The 21,684-nt window shown below is 37.2% G+C and overlaps 1 protein-coding gene across 1 annotated transcript in view; it reads right to left on the bottom strand.

Annotated features, from left to right (window-relative positions):
• CUBN (cubilin) overlaps positions 1–21,684 on the bottom strand; it is a 396,867-nt gene that overhangs the window by 100,815 nt on the left and 274,368 nt on the right. The window contains 5 exon segments of the mRNA XM_004391280.1: positions 2,005–2,188; positions 2,349–2,539; positions 5,189–5,335; positions 12,966–13,163; positions 19,573–19,765. Coding sequence (XP_004391337.1) covers positions 2,005–2,188; positions 2,349–2,539; positions 5,189–5,335; positions 12,966–13,163; positions 19,573–19,765 — 913 coding nt within the window.

The following is a 21,684-nucleotide window of genomic DNA, read 5'->3' as shown; positions in this document are numbered from 1 at the left end:
AGATGGTACGAAAAATAGATGAGTTGAATGTCAAAATTCACCAAAAAACATACGTTAAAGGCTGAGAAATGGGAGTGACATGGAAGTAGATATGGTGGAAAGATAGACAGGGAAGTAGAAGTCTTTCCGTAGTTAAGGAAAATGGTTGATTTGGAAAGTTGGTGTTCTTTGCCATTGAGTTGGCTCAGATTTATGGCATCCCAATGTACAACAGAATGAAATATGATCATACTGTTTGGTGTTGTCCAGTAATAGGTTTTGAAATCAAAAGATCTTTGTTTAGGCCTAATATTAAGGGCAGTCAGAAGCTTTAAGAGAAATGGGGAGAAGATGTCACCATAACCAAAGTTGCATGATTAGTGGGTTCACAAAGGAATAGAAGAGGCATAATGTGTGAAATAGATCCTTAATGTATCTGAATTACCAGTAAACGTTGGCTTTAAAAATATAAACCAAGACTGAGTAAAGACTGGGTAAAGATAAAAAAGTAGAGTTCTGTGGGATGGGCCAAAGTCTACTCACTGGACACAAGGCTCTGTTACTCTGATAATGCCTCAGTACCTGGTGAAATCCTGCCTGTTAATGACTCAGCAGCAAATCTCAGGGTGGAGCTTCGGAGGGATGAGAAACTTAAATCCAGTCATTAATGGTGCTGCTGTTCACAGAGCTGTGTTCTTAAAATCTCCTTCCAAATGCAAGAGCAATGTGTACTGGGAAGTGACAGAGTACATTCCCTATAGTTATGGAGCCTATTCCAGTTATTAGGCAACTTTCCATGTCAGTTGGTGGAGACTTTTCTTTTTTCTCCTTTCCCAAAATAAAGAAACTATGCCGATATTTTAAATTCTCATTTTTGCATACTTGTAATAAAATATACAGTTTCATTTAGATTAAAATGTACTTTGAACTTAAACCAAAAATATCCCCTGAAATCTTTTTAAATTCAAACAATTGTTTAGTTAAACTAGTAAAAAAAAAAATCTTCCTTGAGCATTGTGCTCTTCTAAGAACTATCTATATGAGACCAAAGCGACAACAGCAACTCGAAAGATTAGGTAGGAAACTTAGGGGGCAGCGAGTTTATGTTAATGAGGGAGGAACAACTCAGAGAAAGAGGGTGAGAATGGTTGCACAGCTCAAAGAATGTAATCAATGTCACTGAATTGTACATGTAGAAACGGTTCAGTTGGTGTATGTTTTGCTGCATATATTCTTAACAACAACAACAAAAAGTTTTTTAATGCACTTTGAGACATATTCAGGAATCTGGGGTTCAGGTCATAGAATTATTCTGAAATCCATATTTACTAATTCCTTTGCAGACAAGCAAAGATTTTTTATATTGCCCTCTACTGACATTACTCCCTTTTCTTGAAGCTATGCTTATTTATTTACTAATTAAGCATTATACAAAAATAAGTCATGGGAATTAAATCTTTACAGTAGAATTAAATATAATTACAATCAAATGTAATTAAGTAAAGGTAATTAAGTAAAGATCACTGCAATGATATATAATTAAATGGGTAATAATAAAATCAGAGGATTGTGTGTTCATCTAAAAGGAAGTACACAAATTATTACAAAACAAGGCAATTATCATTCTTACAATGTTACTGTAACTGAAAGTAGCTTACAATTATACATTTTATAATGGAAAGATCTAAGGAATTTCAGGGGATCATTAAGAACAGTTCAATTCACAATCATGGAGAATTTCACTTTGGTCAGTCACTACATGTGTGGCCATGGAAAAGTCTAAGCCTCATTTTACTTATCTGTAAAATGGGAATAATGATACCTTCCTTAAAAAGTAGTCATGATAAAATACTGAAATATCGAGAATATGGTAGGTGCTTGATAATAGGTAGCTATTTTTATTAACATTCTTACTCTCAGCTCAGAAAAGAAAACTTTATGTATTTCTTCTCAAATTTATTTAAATGAAGTAAACCAAACAACTGCAGGAAAAGTACAGACTTTAATCTCAGTGAAAATACTTACCTAAACTCTTTGCTTCATACTTGATCTTAAATCCTTGCCCTCCATTACTATTATCAGAAATAAACTGAGCAAACATTTGATTATCTGAGGTGAACATAGTAGATGAAGGACGACTACCACAAAAATGGCCATTTCCTCCATGGGGTCCCAAGGGTGGAGAATAAATATCAGGTCCATTTTTTAGCTGGAAAGGCAAATTAAAATTGCATAAATTACTTTATATTGTAAAAGATGAAGTGAAAAAGTCCTATCGATTTGTATCCCAGGGGGGAAAATTCATCATTTCATTTTCTGAATGAAGTCTGCAGAGAAAGTAATTAGAAAGGGTAGAGAACAAGACCTACCACCACATAATCCCCCTGGTTGCAGGAAGAATCTCCGTTTGGAATCTGGAATGGCTGTTCAAAATGGACAGCGATAGTCAGACCACTCTGAACCAGGACATGCCAAGAGCAGTTGAGGTTGGGAGGGTAGGTTTCAGGATACATGGGGGATGTAATAACCCCTCTGTCTGCATGTAAATAGCCACCACAGCCTTCACAAGAAAAAACAAAGGGAGGTCATTTCAATGACATACACTAGATTTTTATGCTTAATTGTCTTTCCTGACGATTTTCCAAGCATAGGCAACAGAAACGTGGTTTGAAACTAAATAGGACAAAGTGTAGGAAGTTATTAGTACATCAAGGTTTTATTGTGTACCCACTATTAGGTGCCCTAACTGCCTGTTAAGATCTGGGAGTATAGAGGTAAGCAATAAAAACAAATTCCTTCCTCTCATGAAGCTTACTAATATACAGATGGGGAAGCATGCATTAAACAAATATATAACATGTGAGATGGTGACAAGTTCTTTAAAGAAAAATAAGTGTTGGTGCATGGGGAGCAGGGGACTCTATTGTTTGAGGAAGTTAGGGAAGGCCGCGCTAATGTCAAGGAAACATCTGAGCAAAGACCTGAATGAAATGACCGGTCAAGGCAAATGACTTTGTGGGAGAAAAGTACTCCAGGCCAGAAAACAGTTAGTGCAAAGGCTTGGAGTATTAGAGGTGCATCTAGTAGAGTGGATATGCTGAATGAGAGTTCAGAAAGGTAACAGGACATTGTTAGAAAGGACTTTCTTCTGCATAAGAAGAGGAAGATGTTGGAAGGTTTTGAGCAACAGAATGACATAATCTGACTTAAATTCTAAAGAATCACTCTGTCTGCAATGCTTAGCCTAGAAGGGGAAGGGCATTAAAACAGAGAAGCAGGGTGTCCAATAAAGAGGTGATTGCCTAAATCCAAGGAGAGATAATAGACATCTGGAGTAGGATGGTAGCTGTCAGTAGAAGTGGTGAGAAATGTTTTGACTCCAGATATATTGTGAGGGTAGAACTATGGAAAATTGTTGGTGGTTAGGATACAGGGTGTGAGAAAAAGAGAAAAATCAAGGATGACACCAAAGTTTTTTTTTTGTTTTTTGTTTTTTGCTTAAATAATTAGAAGAACATACTTTCCACTTACTAATACTGTGAAGAGTGTGGAACGAACAGCTTTGGGAGCAGGGGTAGAAAAGAGTGGAATCAAGAGTTCTGTTTTTCACACACACACATAAACCAAAAATAACCAAACTTGTTGCCATTGAGTCGATTCTGACTCACAGTGACCCTATAGGACAAAGTAGAACTGCCCCATAGAGCAGCTGGTGAACTTGAACTGCCAACCTTTTGGTTAGCAGCCAAGCTCCTTAATCACTACACCATATACGTATATAAAATGGAGTTCCCTGGGTGGTACAAATAGTCGACACACTCAGCTGCTAACCAAAAGTTTGGAGGTTCGAATATATCCAGAGGTGCCTTAGAAGAAAGGCCTGGTGAGCTACTTCCAAAAAATCAGCCACTGAATACCCTACAGAGTACAGTTCTACCCTGACACACATGGGGTCACCACCAGTCAAGCTGACCCAAAAAGCAACTGGTCCTGGTGGTGATTATATACAATGAGCTTTCAAGTATATATGTTCATACAAATATATAATGAGAGAGTGAGAGGTTGGGAGTTGAGGGAAGAGAATAGATGGAGCAGGCATTAATTTGCCAGCTGTCAGGGACTCAACAGGTCGTGGGTGAATGTGTGTAGAGAATGCACACAACTAGTTAAATCGCAGAGGTGAAAATTTATCTTAGGTCTGTTTAATTCAAAGTCCATTCTCTTAAACCACAATACAAACTGCCTTCCTTGAGTGTGAGGAGAATAATTTATCTTCCATTGTCCCCTACTTTATAAAAGGCATATGTAACAGTGGAGGAAATATTAATTTTTAATGTCTAGATTGAGAATCTACTTTAAAATTGTGTTTTTCAGTTAAACACGGAGAGTTTTTAGATGTTTCATGGACTACGTCTTTAACATTCATCAGTTTTGGATTTAAAGTTATTATTGGACTTCACATTTTGTCAAGTTTTGAAAAATCTCAGTCATACTCAATATTGCAGCATTTCATACACTGTGCACATTTTCTGACTCACCAAGTTCAGATTTCAAGAGCAATAAACTCTTCCTGCCAACACTCAAATGGATGGTTTTAACCAAGGGATTTATGAAGATTTCTTCTATCTTATTTAAGGAACTGGTTGTTCCTTACAGGGAGGATAACTCTGGCTTTAGTTCCCATGATGTGTTGTGGATCTGTGCTGTCTTCTAGTACCAGCCCTCAGAGAGGCAGAAACATATTTTTTATAGCTCTTACTAGTGTGCCTACCAAAAACATGCCTCCTTAAGAGGGAAGATGACCCACCCAGAGACCTGAAGGCAGGAGACCCTATTGCACAACTTGGCCAGAGTTTTTGGATCTGGATTCAGGACTCAGCACCCTACATAGCACAGCCATCCAGAGACCTGTGCCCTCTGGTTCATGACTTCTGTCCCGCCATGGAAAAATGACCAAAGTACGTTAGGGAGTGAAAAAGAGACAAAACGAACCAAAAAAAAAAAACTGTTGCCATTGAGTACATTCCTTCTGATTCATAGTGACCCTACAGGACAGAGTAGAACTGCCCCATAGAGTTTCCAAGGAGCAGCTGGTGGTTTCGAACTACCGATCTTTTGATTAGCAGCCAAGCTCTTAACTACTGCACCACATTAGGGAGCAAGAAAAAGGTAAAACGAGATGAGAGGGAAAAATGTTTGAAAATATTACTCTTGTGAAAGGATGCATTGAAGCCTGCCCCGGTTACACTGAAGTCAGAGGTGAATCGGATCAGCATGTACTCGCCAGTAGACCGGATGGGCCCGGGGATTTCTCTGCCACACAGAACTGCTAGTTCCTGGGCCAGATTACTGTCTCCTATGACAAAAGAAAAGAAACGTCAGCATGAAAATATGATGTCTTAAGAATGTATTCCACTATCATTTGTAACCCAGCCAGAGAGGCTCACACATTTTTCACAGAGCATCACAATTCCTAGGAGATAATGTGATTCGCAAAAAGAAAGAAACTCCAGGGGTTACATCACTCTGTGTCCAGCTTGTAATGGTGCTGCCTGTCTTTTTCTTTACTCTTTTTGATGAAGACTTCTTGGACAGTTCCCATTATTTTTCTAAAAACTGGCTGCCAGTACCTCCTGTCACTAAAACTCAAAATCAAAGGACATGGGATTATGAAGTGATCAAGGATGAGCGTTCTTGTGAGTGTTAAATAGAGCCTCTGCCTGAAAGTACTTTGACTGCTGAAGGTCAAATATCTAAAAGAGAAAAACAGGTTGCTTCCTCAGTGTCAGCTCCTTTATTATTGTTATGATGTCATTCACTAAGAGGTATGCAACTCTTATATGACCCTTTCTTCAGCTCCAGAGAGTTTTCTTTTTTTTTTTTTTACTATTTGTTTGCTTGTTTTTTGTTTGTTTTGTTTTTAAAAGAACACGCACTTTTCCATGTGTCGATGTGCCCACACATGTAGAGGATGAGAAAAGAAACCACACAGGACTGTTTCAGCAAGTGTGCCCTCCTTGGAGAGAAGCAAAGGATTACTGGGTCTCTGCATGGCTCCCTTTCCTTTTGCTTGTCTTGGATTTCAGTTTCCATCAACCCAGCTGTCCCAGCCCAAACCAGAATGGAGCAAAGGGAATTAAAGCAGACTTGGATTCATTGGCTAGGAAAATGCAGGGAAGTTTTTTCCCCTAGGGCAGAGCATTAACAAATATCAAACCTTTAAAAAATAAAAATAGGAGGAAATTTGTCCTTTTACAAAACCAGCAAAATGGAGACAGGGCCGAGAGAGTGGAGTAGTCAGGTGCTTCCTGTGGTCCCTCTTACAACAAAGACAGGAAAAAAACAAGTGAATCGATGATATATGACACTCTAGGAGCCCTGAACATCAAAGGCAAAGTTGAGGAACTGGACTGAGTGGCAGGGGGAGGGAGAGACAGTTCGGAAGCCTCGAGGAGTTGCCAGACCTGACCTGGTGGGAACTGACACCCTGCAGGTCAGATTGGCTGGCATGTGCAGTGAGGCAAGCAGTGGTGCTCAGGGTACATTTTCTACATCAGGAGAGACCAAGCTGTGGAGAGTCTACTCAAGCCTCCAGATCCGGTGAAAGGCGGCACTCAATCAGCAAAAGATAAGTACATGCGTCAAACCCACCATGCACATCAAAAAACACCCTGTTTGGGAAGAACCTCTCTCCCATTTACCTGCCTCCTCCCCACTCTGCACCTGGTCCCAGGCCCGCTTCAGTGATTGCTGCTTCCCCTGGGCCAGAAGGAGGCCCATCACACACCCTGAGCCATTCTCCCAGCCTTGGAGAGGGAACAAATTAATGAACGGAAAAAAATAATCTGCTAGCTCCCCTAAGCTGGGAACTCAGGGTAGGCACAGTTCCTTTGCCTAGGAACAGGCATAAGGGGTCCATGGACTTTGAATGCCTTTCACCCCTGCATAGACCTGTATGGGCCCATTTCAACAGTGTAGGCCCTCATTAGCACAGTACAACAGGGTATATACCTGAAGCCTAACTTCAACTGTATCAGCTTTATGGTGGAGTAGCAGGTTCATGACATTTGACACTGCTCTGCCCATTAAGCAGGGTCCTCACCTACCCACATCAGGGCCCTGAGGACTGGTGGCTCCATCCACGGCACCTAGCCACCTGCAACAGGGGTCCAAGAATAAGCGGTGCCTCCCAGTCCTTACAGCCAACAGCACTGGATGCCCCTAGTCTGGCTGCAAAACCCACTCACCTGCGCACTCTAGGGAACAGGGACATACTTTCCTCCCAGACACTCAGGGGCAGCAGTCAGGCTCCTTTCTTGATCAGCCCATGACCCCCTACTGCAGCCAGATACCTTTGCCTACTCCAGTCACCCCTGCCAGTCTAGGATTGTAGGTGAGAGCCTGCACCATACACTCGGTGACCGATGACCTGGACACCTGGCTGAATCCATGCAAGAAAAGTACTGGGACTCTCGGTCTCACATACGTAACAACTCTAGCCACCTGGAGACAGGATGTGAGAGCTTCAAAGACACCAATATTCAAACTAGCTCACATGACCAGCCTATTTGGGCATTTCAAAACAAAACAAAACAAGAAGCTAGGACACAGTAAGCAAACATAAAATAAATAAATGTAATAACTTGTTGATGGTTTGGAGACAACACTTAATATCAATCACATAAAGAGGCAAACCATGATAGCTTCAGCAAGCCACCAAAACAAAGAATCAAAAAACCTTATGAAGGAAGAGAACTTCTTGGAATTACTGGAGGTAGAATTCAAAAGACTAATATACAGAACTCTTCAAGAAATCGGGAAGGAGATCATTCAAAATGCAGAGTAATCGAAGGAACACACAGACAAAGCAAGAGAGGACCTTAAGAGGGTTATTCAAGAGCATAATGACAAATTTAACAGCCTGCAAGAATCCATAGAGAGACAGCAACCAGAAATCCAGAAGATTAACAATAAAATTTCAGAATTAGATACCTCAACAGAAAGTCATAGGAGCAAAATTGAGGCAATGGACGTCACAAGTGGTGACATTGAAGATAAATTACTTGACATCAACTTATCTGAGGAACAAATCAGATAAAAGAATTTTAAAAAATGAAGACAACCTAAGAATTATGTGGGACTCTATCCAGAGGAATAACCTATGAGTGATTGGAGTACCAGAACAGGGAGGGATAACAGAAAATACAGACAGAATTGTTGAAGATTTGTTGGCAGAAAACTTCCCTGATATCATGAAAGATGAGAAGCTATCTATCCAAGAAGCTCATTGAACCCCACACAAGGTAGATTCCCCCCAAAAAGTCACCAAGGCATACCATAATCAAACTTGTCAAAATCAAAGATAAAGAGAGAATTTTAAGAGCAGCTAGGGAGAAACAAAAAGTCATTTACAAAGGATAGTCAATAAGAATAAGCTTGGACTACTCAGCAGAAACCATGCAGGCAAGTAGGCAATGGGATGACACATATAAAGCCTTGAAAGAAAAACATTGCCAGCCAAGAGTTATATATCCAGCAAAACTGTCTCTCAAATATGATGGTGAAATTAGGGCATTTCCAGATAAACAGAAGTTTAGGGAATTTGCAAAAACCAAACCAAAGTTACAAGAAATACTAAAGGGAGTCCTCCGGTTAGAAAATCAATAACATCAGATAACAAGCCAAGACTAGAACACAGGACAGAGCAACTAGATACCAACCCAGATAGGGAAGTCATAACAATAAATCAAAGCTAAAACACTGAAAATAGGGAAACAAAAATGTCAATATGTAAAAGATTATAACATTAAAACAAAAAAGAGGGACTTAAAAATGTAGTCATATATCTTTCTTATGGAGAGGATGTCAAGGTGATATAAAGAAATAAAAGATTGGTTTAAACTTAGAAAAATAGGGGTAAATATTAAGGTAACCACGAAGGAAACTAACAATCCTACACATCAAACAAAACCAGCAAAATGAATCCTTTTTAACACAGACCACTACTTAAACTAATTATTAACTACTTTAGAAAACAAGCTATTTTCTATTTCTGTGATTACAAATGTAATGACGGAGTTGTAAATAAATGATACTTAAAATCTTCTCGGGAAACTTTTTGTATTTTTTACAATTCAAAAGTTTATCCAAATGGTAATTTTGTGTGTGTGATATATATTATAGTACAATAAAAAATAAATAAAAATTATTGTTATGGATTGAATTATGTCCCCCCATAATATATGTTAAAATCCCTAACCTCTATGCTTATAGTTATAATCTCATTTGGGAATGGGTTTTCTTTGTTATGTTAATGAGGCAGGATTAGTATAGGGTGTGTCTTGAGTCAATCTCTTTCGAGATATAAAAGAGAGTAAACAAGCCAGTGAGCAAGCAGAAACGAAAGAAATGCCAAGCCGCATGAAGATGGCCCAGGAGCAGAAGTTCAGAGGAAATAGGGAGATTCCTCCAGAGCTGATAGAGAGAAAAAGCCTTCCCTTAGAGCCAGCATACTGTACTTGGACTTCTAGCTTCCTAAACTGTGAGAAAATAAATTTCTGTTTGGTAAAGTCACCCATTTGTGGTATTTCTAAGCCATTTATCTAACTCCTTTTGTACTTACTATTTTTACTACAATATTTTGCTACACATTTCATTCCATATTGTTTTTGTTAATTTACTCTCTAATTATTTAACTTATCTCCTAATTATCTAAAGTTTATTATATGTTGTAATGTTATTTATTCCATATGTGAATATTTTATCTTAGTGAGCCTGGGTAGGGTCTATTGATTTTGACTTCTCTTCTAAACTTCACCCTAGACTGTCTGACCAAAAAACAATACTTATCTCTAAATAATTACTTACTTACTGATTAACTAACTGATTAATTAGTAAATAACCCAGTAACCACAAGATGATTGGTCCTCCCTGTCTCCACACTGAACATTGGGAAATGCTTCTAGAACCTTCCAGAATCTCAAACATAGAAGAAATGAATTTAATCTTTTAAACAGATGAGCAAGTCAAAGAACTGTAAAAGGCTAATCCAAGCTTATTTTATAGATGTGGAAACTGAGGACCCAAGATTATTAGTAGCTAACAGTTATTGAGCATTTACTGTGTGTCAAATACCACTTTAAGTGTTTTCCATGTAACATCTGAATTTATCTTTACAATAACACTATTAAGTTCACATTATTAGTAGTCCCATTTTGTAGATAAGGAAACTAAAGGGATATGTAACTTGCTTAAGGGCCTAAAGCATAGAAATTAACAAGGATTTGAACCCTGGAAGATTAACTCCAGATGTCCCTAAACGTTGCTGGTAAATTATTTATCTAAGATCATAAAGAAAGTACATTTCTGATCTAGGACTAGATAAAAGGGTTATTGATTTTTGAAACACTTTTTTCTTTTTTAAACTTTTTCTAGGCTCAGTGTAGTTACATGAAACTTCAGCTTGGTGGGATGTTTGATATGTGAAATTTATTGGTGCCTGGTCTGGAAAAGACTGATTCAGTTTTGAACCATAACTCTGCAAAATGAGTAAGTAGATGGGAGGCTGACTCAACTTTCCCAGGAAAGCTGCAGGGCCCTGTCTGGGGTGGTCCAGAAATGTTCACAGCCACCTGAGCACCAAGGGCCAAAGGCCTGAGATGACCGGTCAATTGCACAAATGACCAATAAATATCATTGCTTGTGGCCACTTGGCTTTAGATATTTGCCTCAGAATGTCACATGTCCCTGCTACCCAGAAGCAAAAACCTAGCTGGGCAGAGAATAATTGATGTGGAACTTAAAATTTAATTCTGAGAATATATTAATGCTGTGCAAATGAACAAAATACCCGCCAACTGGCATATAATAGGCACTCAGCGACTACTTGTGGAATGAGTAAATAAACAAGGAAAAAAAATGAATCCATTAGGGATTTACTTATGCTGTTAGTGAATAAATAGGAATCTGTATGGAGAGGTCACACAACCAATTTAAAATACTTTCATTACTTTGATATATACCTCAATTTGCTGAGCTCTTACATGAATTTATGTCTGAGCAAGGACACTTTTATTCTAAAAATAGGGTATGATAAAACCTCTTTTAGAAATGTCTCTAAGTAAATTGAAATCTAAATTAAACTATTCCAAATTCTGCATCTACAAAATGTCAGGACTTCTGTCAGACAATTTTGTCTTTATTATTTTCCCTAATCCTCACAACAATCCTGTGAGGTAGTCCTTCCTTCCTTCCTTCCTCCCTCCCTCCTTCCTTTCTTCCTTCCTCAGACAAAACAGGCTTGGAGCCTTTTAGTGATTTGTGCAAGGTCACACAGCAGAGAAGGGACTGCTCCCTAGGTTCTAGACTTCCAAAAAAAGTTATTGATGGAACAGAAAGCAACCTATAGAATTTACTTTAACAAGCTTCTACTGAGTTCTGAACACTCAGAATATGTGTGCAAGAACACACTCATTTCATTACATGAAAAATTTTGAATTTTAATATCTATAAGAATATTTTGATCTGAGGAAAGACAATAGTTCTTCTGGGCAACATGCTGAGAGCCAATCATTGATAGGAAAATTGGGAGAAGTTTATTATCTCATTATTTTTTTTTTGTCTGAGTGATTTGATTATTGACTTAGAGCCCAGCCTGTTCAAAAGGGAAACGAAGTGCCTCCTGCACTTGATTTTTCTCATTGAATTTAGTGGAGGCCCTGGAGATAGGGATTAAGAGAGGTCATCTTGTAAACAAGAGGTTGCCAAAAGCAAACACATGTTATTTTTGGTCCACAAATGTCCTGAAGCATTTTTAATTAATAGTCAATATTTAATAACCGGGAAGTTGATGGAACAATTTGGATGTCCAGCATTCCTTGGAAAATAGTAAAGTCCATAACACTGAGCCTGCATTCCTAGCAGCTGCTCCTTTAACTCTATTCTCCAGTTCACCACTTCACCTGTTCTGTTATTGTTGCTAAGTAGGTATTTGAGTTAGTAACATCTATAGAGAGGTGGTTCTCGAACTTCAGAGACCATCAGAATCATCTGGAGGCTAGGACTAGGATGAGGGGAGGAGATGCCCAAAACCTCAGAAATCGAGATAAGTAATATTTCAATGCAACATTTAAAATTTTTAAAATTAATTTAAAATGAAAAAAAAATTAAAATTTTAAATAAAGACAGGATCTGACCCTACACTTGTATGACCCTGCCTCCTGCGCCTGACCCTAACCCAGGCCCTGGTTGGAGGGTTTGTTAAATCAAGGAGAATTGTTAAATCAGTGTTTCTAATTTAATAGGTTAGGAGTGGGGCTGAGAATCTATATTTCTGACAGGTTCCCAGGTGATACTGATGCTGCTGGTCCAGGGACCAGGCTTTAAACAATGTCAATGTGAAAGGTATGGTCTCCCTACTATCTTCCTTGCAGCCCATTAATTGTTAACCACAGCTCTGTACATGTTGCCTATTAGCATTATCCATATCCTTTACTCACTGCACAGCAACACCCCAAATGTGTATGGAGAAGAAGAGATAGAAAATTTACCCCTTAATTCTACCCATTCTACCCCAAAATGTAGTGAATGGAGAGAAATGAATACACTGCAATTATAAACATTTTTCCCACTTGGATCTAAGATACAAGAGTATCTTAGCTCCACAATCTCTCCACTACTTGGAAACTCAGACTATTCTGTCCTACTTGAGGCAAAGATAATGTTTCCTCTGAGGAATAGTGTCATCCCTGACATACAATGTGGATTATTTTGTTACAGGTAATTTAATACTTCCCTCACATTCTTCAGAAATTGAAGCCAATTTTGGCATTCAGTGCTTTCATTGGTCACAATATCTGTGAAATTCCTTTAAAAATGGATGGAAGCTGTAAACTTGTATGATTATGATTGAATAACTAAATGTTTGACAGGGTTGAAACGCAATAGTTTTTTTTTTTTCTTTAAATTAATTTTGTAATGTTTCTCACCGTCTCTTATTACAAGTTTATCATAGTTGCATGTCTGGTGAGATTCGATGTCCAGGGAAAGGATGTTGAATTCCACAGTTGAATCAGGGGCCTGGATAAGCCACGTACAATCAGCCTGATTACTGTAGCTTTCAGGCCAGCCGGGGGAGTAAAGAAAGACTGGTGTATCGCCTGTCCTCAGGAACCCACCACAAGCACCTGTAGAATGAAAAGCAACCCTTTGAAATACCTCTGCTGAAAAAAAAATCAGAAGTTTTGTATTTTAAACTGACAGCCCTATACTGAAGTGAAACAACCAGTTAAAATAACTTTCTTAAAGAAACCAAGGAATATTTCATTAAACCCACTGATTCAGACAACGGTAATTTCCGTAATTTTTTTTGTGCAAGAAAAACACATTGTAGTCTAGCTTCCACCATGATTTTGCCACATAACCCATTTATTACTGAGTACCTATTATTTGTTAAGCATAAAGTAAGTCCATGACCCCTACCCACTTGCATTATTGTGGAAGAGTAAACTTCATAGTTCCTATGTAAGTTAATCTTCATCTTTTTAGCATAGCTACTTGTCATGTATTTATATCTAGGCAATTTTGAATAAAATTTCGATTTGGTAAACTGAAACCTTAAAAAAGATACATGAGCTTATTATCACTACAGCTTTTCTTAAATTCAATTACGGTTTGCTTTTGTTGTTTATAATAGCATAATTGGATATAATTCACATACCTTAAAATTTACCCTTTTAAAGTGTAAAATTCTGTGGTTTTTAGTAATTTCACAATGTTGTGTAACCATCACCAGTATCTAATTCTAGAACATTTTCATGACTCCAAAAAGTAACCCTGTATCCAATAAGCAGTCACTCCCCATTCTGCTTACAACCTCCCCATCCCACCCCGGCAACCATGAATCTACGTTTTGTCCCTATGGATTTAACTATTCTGGACTTTGCATATAAATGGATTCATACAACATGTGATCTTTTGTCGCTGACTTCTTCCGGTTAACATAATGTTTTCAAGGTTCATCCACGTTGTAGTATGTAACAGTGCTTCATTCCTTTTAAGGCTGAATAATATTCCATTTTATGGACATCGCAAATTTGAGTTTTCTATTCATCAGTTGATGAACATTTGAGTTGTCTCCTCTTTTTGGCTATTATGAATAATGATTCTATGAACATTGATACGTTTGTGTGGACATATGTTCTTTTGAGTATATAACTAGGAGTGGGATTGCTGGGTCATATGGTAACTCTATGTTTAACCTTTTGAGAGACTGCCAGACTATTTTCCAAAGAGCCTGCACCACTTTAATTCCCATCAGAAATGCGTGAGGGCTCAAATTTCTCCACATCCAAGCCAACACTTGTTATTGTCATCTTCTATTACATCCATCCTAATGGATGTGAAACGATGTTGAGAATCTTTTCACGTACTTATTGTCTATTTACATACCTTCCTTTGAGAAACGTTTATTCAAATCCTTTGCCCATTTTTAAATTGAATTATTTGTCTTTTTATTGTTGAGTTGTAAGAGTTCTGTATATGTTCTGGATACAAATCCCTTCTCAGATATGTGATTTGCAAATATTTTCTCCTATTTTATGACTTGTCTTTTCCCTTTCTTGATGGTGTTCCTTGAAGAACAACAGTTTTTAATTTTGATGAAGCCTAATTTAGTTTTTCTTTTGATGTTTATTATTTTTAGTTACTTCTACTTCTTTGTTTTCTTGTAAGGGTTTTATAGTTTTCGATTTGGTAAACTGAAACCTTAAAAAAGATACATGAGCTTATTATCACTACAGCTTTTCTTAAATTCAATTACGGTTTGCTTTTGTTGTTTATAATAGCATTATTGAGATATAATTCACATACCTTAAAATTTACCCTTTTAAAGTGTAAATTTTGAGTTAATTTTTGTGTGTGGTGTGAGGAAAGGATCCAACTCTATTTGTTTATTTTTTGGATATCCAGTTCGGCCCAGCACCGTTTGTTTCTTCCCACATTCAGTTATCGTGGCACCATTGTCAAAAATCAATTGATCATAAATGCAAGGGTCTATTTCTAGACTTTAAATTCAATTCTATTGATCTATATATGAGTACCACACTCTCTTGATTATTGTAGCTTTGTAGTTTTGAAATTAGGAAGTGTGAGTCCCCCTATTTTGTTCTTTTTCGGAATTATTTTGGCTATCTGGGTTCCTTGCAACTTCATATAAATTTTAGTATCAGTTAGCTGTAATTTTGAGAGATTGTGTTGAATTTGTAGAACAACTGGGCAATATTGCCATCTTAACAATATTAACTCTTCCAATTCATGAACATAAGATGTCTTTCAATTTATTTAGGTGTTCATTAATTTCTTTCCATAATATTTTATAACTCAGTGTGCACTGGAGAAAAATGTATAGTCTGCTGGTATTGGCTGGAGTGTTCTAAAAATGTCTTTTAGGAGTAGTTGGTTTATAGTATCATTCTATTTTCTTGTTGGCTTATAGTGTTCTATTTTCTGGCTGATCTTCTGCCTAGTTGTTCTATCTATTATTGAAAGTGGGGTCTTGAAGTCTCTAAGTATTATTTTTGAGTTAGCTATTTCTCCCTTCAATTCTGTTAGTTTTTTGCTTTCTAAATTTTGAAGCTTAAATTCAGTGAGTCATTCTTTTACGCACTCAAATATGCCATTGAGCCCAATTGTCATTTCAGTTATTATACTTTTTAATTTCAGAATTTCTAATTTTTTTAAAAAATATAATTTATACACTTTATTGGTATTCTCCACTTGGTGAGACAGCATATCCATACTTTCCTTTAATTGTTTAAACATGTTTCCTTTAGCTCTTTGAATATATTTATAATATCAAATTTAAAGTCTTTGTCTCATAAGTTCAACATTTGGCTTCCTCCAGGACCATTTCTATTGATTGTTTTTTTTTCCTGTGTATGGGCCATATTTTCCTGTTTTTTTTTTTTTTTCTTTTTTTTGGTAGGGGGAGAAGCAGGTTTGTATTCAATAACTTTTTGTTGAAAACTAGACATTTTAAATAATACGATGTAACAAATCTGGAAATCAAATACCACCCCCACCCCCGTCTCAGGATTTGTTGTTGTTTTGCTATTATTACTGTTTGTTTAGTGGCTTTTGGCACTAATTCTGAAAAGTCTGTATTCTTTGTTGTGTGAGGTAACTGAAGTCTCCACTCAGGATAGTGCTAACTAATGATTAAGCAGAAATCTCCTAAAATGCCCGGAACTGGTAAGTCTCCTAGCCTTTGCTCAAGGGCTCTGTGTGTGTGTGTGTGTGTGTGTGTGTGCGCGCGTGTGTGTGTGTGCGTGCATATGTGTGTATGTGTTGGGGTATGCTTTCAATGCTCTATCATTAGCCTTCACCTTCTGCTTGCACAGAGCCTCAAGATCAGCCAGAGGTGAGAGATAAGGGCCTTCTCAGATTTTTCTTGGGCATGTGCACAACCCTGCACATGTATGTGGCCTTCCAGATTTCCAGAAATATGTCAGCGCTTTTAAAAGCCCCCTATGGTCATCTCATTCCCCAGTTTCTCCTTTTGAGTTTTCTGGTCAGCCTCTTGTAAGCTCCAGCTGGTATCATTTCCTCATGCAGTTGTGATGTTAAACAATTGCTGCTAATTTTTTCTGAGAAATGTCCTAGGGATAGGGCTGTTTGCACTATGCAAGCTTTGGTCAAGTTAAATAAAGACAAGCCCAGAGAATGGAGCTTTTCCAGGATGCTGCCAGACAGGTTAAATAATGACAACTTCTTGAGGGTGGGACATTATAGGGAGCTCTAAATCAGTTCCTCTCTCTACAGTGGCTGCTAGGCTGCTAGTTTTCACAGCTACCATAGTTGCATTGCTGTGGAGCTAGAGAGAGGGAGTATGCAAACAGGACAGGTTAAAATAGCATAAGATTCATTATTTGTACTGAGATTCAGCCATTTTTATTGGGTGAAAAAAAAAAAAAAAACACTCCTCATACTGTTGCAAACTTTTGGTCAATTTCCAGAGTTCTCAAAAAGTTGATGTTGAAAATTTTTCCCAGTATGTTCTCTCTCTCTCTCTCTTTTTTCTCTTTCCAGACGAGTGCATTTTCTGAGTATTTATTTTGCAATTCCTGAAGTTTATGACTCTTTGGATCTTATTAGGGCCACCAGGGAGTGAATATAAAATTTTATAGGCTAGGTCCTAATTCTTGTACCATATTACCATATAGGCAAAAGAATTATGAAAAGACATGTGATGGTTAAGATTGTGTGTCAACTTGGCTGGGCCATGATTCTCAGTGTTCATATGTGCTCACTCGCTTGATTGAATATGGTGTGAGTAGCCAATCATTTGAAAGGGAGTCTCCTTGGGGGTGTGACCTGCATCTGAATATAAGCAGACATTCTGGCTTTTTGCTCACTCTGGATCCTGTTCACCTGACCTCCGGTTCTTGGGACTTGAGCTATCAGCTTATCTGCCCATCCTGGGATTCATCAATTGTCACAGCTTGTGAGCAGAATACTACTTTCCGACCTGCTGATCTCGAGTTCTCCAGCCCCTGTGGTTATGTGAATCGGGAGAAGCCTCTATCCTAATCCACAGACTTGGGACTTTACAGCATCTACAATTGCACGAGTTCTTTCTTTGATCTAAATCTCTCTCTGTATATTTATATGCTTTAGTGGTTTTGCTTCTCTAGAGAACCCAGCCTAAGACAACATCTAAAGGCAATTTTCATTTGGAAGATCTGAATGTTATCCAGTGCCATCAAATGTAAAGGTTTTCCTCTAAATGAAATTATTTCATACCTTGAATTTTTAACAGTTTTCACACTAACTGATTATAGGTGATGAGTGCTGTTTATCAAGTATTCCAGTTCTCCCCCTTTCCAAAGCCATGGTAGAATGGCAGTTCCTGATACTCTTGTGGTTGGGTGAGACCATCTGACCAGTTTTGGTCAATGAATTATGAGTGAAAGAACATGTGTCACTTTTAAGCTGCACACTTTTAGGCTGAGATGTATGAGGTCTCTTTTTTCTCCTGCTATGTTCATGGACAATGTTCCAGATGGTGGTAACTCCAACAGTCTAGATCATGGAGTGATGATGATCACAAGGCTCCAATTTGGCCTATGGTGGATATTTAGCATGAACAAGAAAGAGGCCTTTTTTTTTCCTAGCCGCTGAGACTTGGGAGTTGTGATCTTATTCACTTGTCCACTTAAATCACACTTTTATAGAATATACTTCTTTGAAGGGAATTTGTTATTCTGTTGTAAGTAGTAAATTATATTTGTTGATATAAGGTTTTGCATTAGTAATTCTTCTCTAATTTAAGATTTGTGGATATAAAAAAAGTGTAACTCAAGTTTATGAGAGGACTGGATATATCTATCAAGATTTAAACGTCTCTAAATTATATTTGGCAATCTTGCTGATGGTTCCTTGCTCTTAGATAAAACAATTAATATTTTAAGGAAGAGATTCACACTCAATGTCATGGAAGCACCTTATAAAGAAAGTGAAAACGTCTCAGAACACAGATTAAAGAGCATTATATAAAAATAATGAGCCCTTTATCAGTGATCTCTGCTGATACAAATTACAAGAAGTTAAAGCAAATAGACTCTAATATTTTAAGGTCTGTTTAGTCCTATGAGCCCTGGTAGCACGGTGGTTAAGAACTACAGCTTCTAACAAAAAGATCAGCAGTTCAAACAACCAGTTGCTCCTTGGAACCCCTATGGGGCAGTTCTACTCTGTCCTGTAGGGTCACTATAAATTGGAATTGACTCAACAGCAACAGGGTTGGTTTCTGGTTTGATTTAGTCCTAGAATAAGCCCCAAGTTTAAATATTCTTTAATGAGATCCTGTGATCATGCCCCAATCAAATATTTCAAGGACTGAAATATCCTCTGAGAAATGTCTGCCAAGTTTTTTTTTCTAAATCAACCATTAAAATCATAGGAACCATTTAAAGTTATTAAAAATATTTTTCAAGGAAAAGGCACAAAGTTTCTCAAAACACTGCTAACTAGATATTACTTTTACTGAGAAAATTAAGGATGTCTTAAATATAGTACAATAAAATTTTAAAAATAAGGTAATTTTACCTTGAAACATGAAGGTTTACAACCAGCTAAGGAGAATGTGGGGCATTTCTGAAGATACATTTAAAATAAAATATAAGGAAAGATATGGTTACCTTTGTCTATTAGTTGATCCTAGGCCATTGTGTGTGTGTGTGTGTGTGTGTGTGTGTGAGTGCGTATGCATACATAGTATTTGCAAAGCAAATTTTCAGAAATTTTTAAAGTGATCCCTAGAAATTACAAGTGAACTATATTATGGATATCAACCCCCTAATTATTATTAAAAATACTATGTAAAATCTGCATACTTCCTAGATACAAGTTTATAATTTTTACAAACTTAGGGTTTATGAATTTAAAAGAACACTTAAACATATGAGGAAGAGGTTTGGGGCCGTATTTATTCTTCCTACACATTTGTGTATTTGGTCCTGTTACAGTAGGACTCTGTGAAATTTTGGTCCACACATATCAGTTCTGAAAAAGAATTCTGTTTATTACCAAACACACCTGTAGCAATGGTAGGTAAAAGTCCAACAGAAATGTCCACTGCAAACCACTCCAGAAGGAATCCTTTCCCTGAGATTGAAGAGTCAGAAGAAAATTGAACTGTCAAAGAATTTCTAGAGGAGCTAAACGATGGAGTCTGTGTACCACAGTAAGTTCCAATTTGGCGGGAATGAATGCCAAGCCCATCATAAACCTGCACGTAAAGCACAGACAATACAGCATTGTGTTTAGGCAAGTACCTTTTTTTCTTCATAAAAAGAAAACTAAAAGAACAACTTACATTATTACAATTTTATAATAATTTAAAAAAATAATAAAAGGAAATATCTTATTGCAGTTTAAAATTGCAAAGTGCCATTAAGCATAAAATGTGATCGCAAAGAATTTAATAAGTTTCAAAAATATTTATATCTTTGTTGCAGAATTACATTAACAAACATGCTGTGTGGGATAAAATCTAGTAGATGATTTGCAGTAAAATATGTTGTGGAAAAGTAGGAACCAGGTTAGCTCTGCAGCAGCAGCACTCCATGAATGCACCTTGGGGGCCTTGAAGGGAGGAATGAAGAAGAAAGGGAAACAATAGAGAAAAAATGGGCAGGTACCCTAAAGGAGTTCACATCTCCACAGAAGTGAGGAAACAATTAAAGATAACAAAAGAATCACAGCTTGCAGGGTTCAGCACATTCAAAGCACACAATAAATCTTCTTCATTGGCTTAAAATATTAAATTAGCTATTTGGAGTTTGGACACATATTTTATGATGGTTTCTGAATACCTAGCATGGAGTACATTTCTTTTTCTGTACATGTGGATGGATATTATCTAACCATACTTCCTAACCTTCCCTCTATTTTTTCCTGAATAAGTTGGCACAGCTTTACTGAAAGAATTATTATAAAATTCTCTAATAAATCTGCTATATAAGCCCAATTTTTCATATTATGTAATAAACATTTATACACATATTGAGCATCTCTCAGGTATTGGGTTTGATGCAAGGGACTGTGGACACAAAGAGAAATAAGCTAGAATACTGGCCTTCAAGGATCTGGAGTTCTTTCTGTAATTGATCTAGCAGCCAATGTCTGGATGACTATGATCATCATGATTTTTATATTTATATATATAATTTTAAAATTATTTTAAAACTTAAATGCTCTAACCTATGAATAAACAGGATAATAGTACATAAGACTGAATAAATACTTAAAGGAGCCCTAGTGGTGCAGTGGTTAAGCATTTGGCCACTAACCAAAGGTTCGCAGTTCAAACCCACCAGCTGCTCCCCTGGAGAAAGATGTGGCAATCTGCTTCTGTAAAGATTTACAGCCCTGCAATAACAAGTAATAATAGACTACTTAAAACCTAGGAAGATAAGGGTAAATGTCAAGGTAACCACAAAGAAAATTAACAAACCTACTCATCAAAATAAAGAAGAAAACATAAAGTCTCAGTAAAAACAAAATCTACAAAAACAGAAGAATTGGAAAAAAAAAAAAAAAAAAAACCCCACAAACGAAAGGAATTTAGCACAGGAGAGTAAGGGGAACAAAGAAAATGTCAGCACCACAAAAAAAAGCTTTACAAATGACAGCAATAAACTCATACCTATCCATAATTATACTGAATGTAAATGGCTTAAATGCTCCCATAAAGAGATGGAGAGTGACAGAATGGATTAAAAAAACAAGATCCCAACAATATGCTGTCTACAAGAGACAAACCTTAGAAACAAAGATGTAAATTTATTAAAAATCAAAGGATGGAAAAAATATATCAAGCAAACAGCTACCAAAAAAGAGTAGGAGTGGCAATACTAATCTCGGATAAAATAGACTTTAAAACAAGAGCCACCATAAAAGACAAAGAAGGACACTATATAATGATTAAGGGGACGATCCATCATGAAGACATAACCATAAGAAACATCTACCCACCCAATAACAGCACTCCAAAATACATAAAACAAACTCTAACAGCACTGAAAAGAGAAACTGACAGTTCCACAGTAATAGTAGGAGACTTCAACACACCACCCTCAGTAGAGGACAGAAAAACCAAGAAGAAAACTCAGCAAAGATACAGAAGACCCAAAGGGCACAATCAGC

This window comes from Trichechus manatus, unplaced genomic scaffold, assembly GCF_000243295.1.
Source record: "Trichechus manatus latirostris isolate Lorelei unplaced genomic scaffold, TriManLat1.0 scaffold00075, whole genome shotgun sequence".
In the NCBI taxonomy this organism is placed as follows: Eukaryota; Metazoa; Chordata; class Mammalia; order Sirenia; family Trichechidae; genus Trichechus; species Trichechus manatus.
This window is presented reverse-complemented; position numbering and strand designations above follow the sequence as displayed.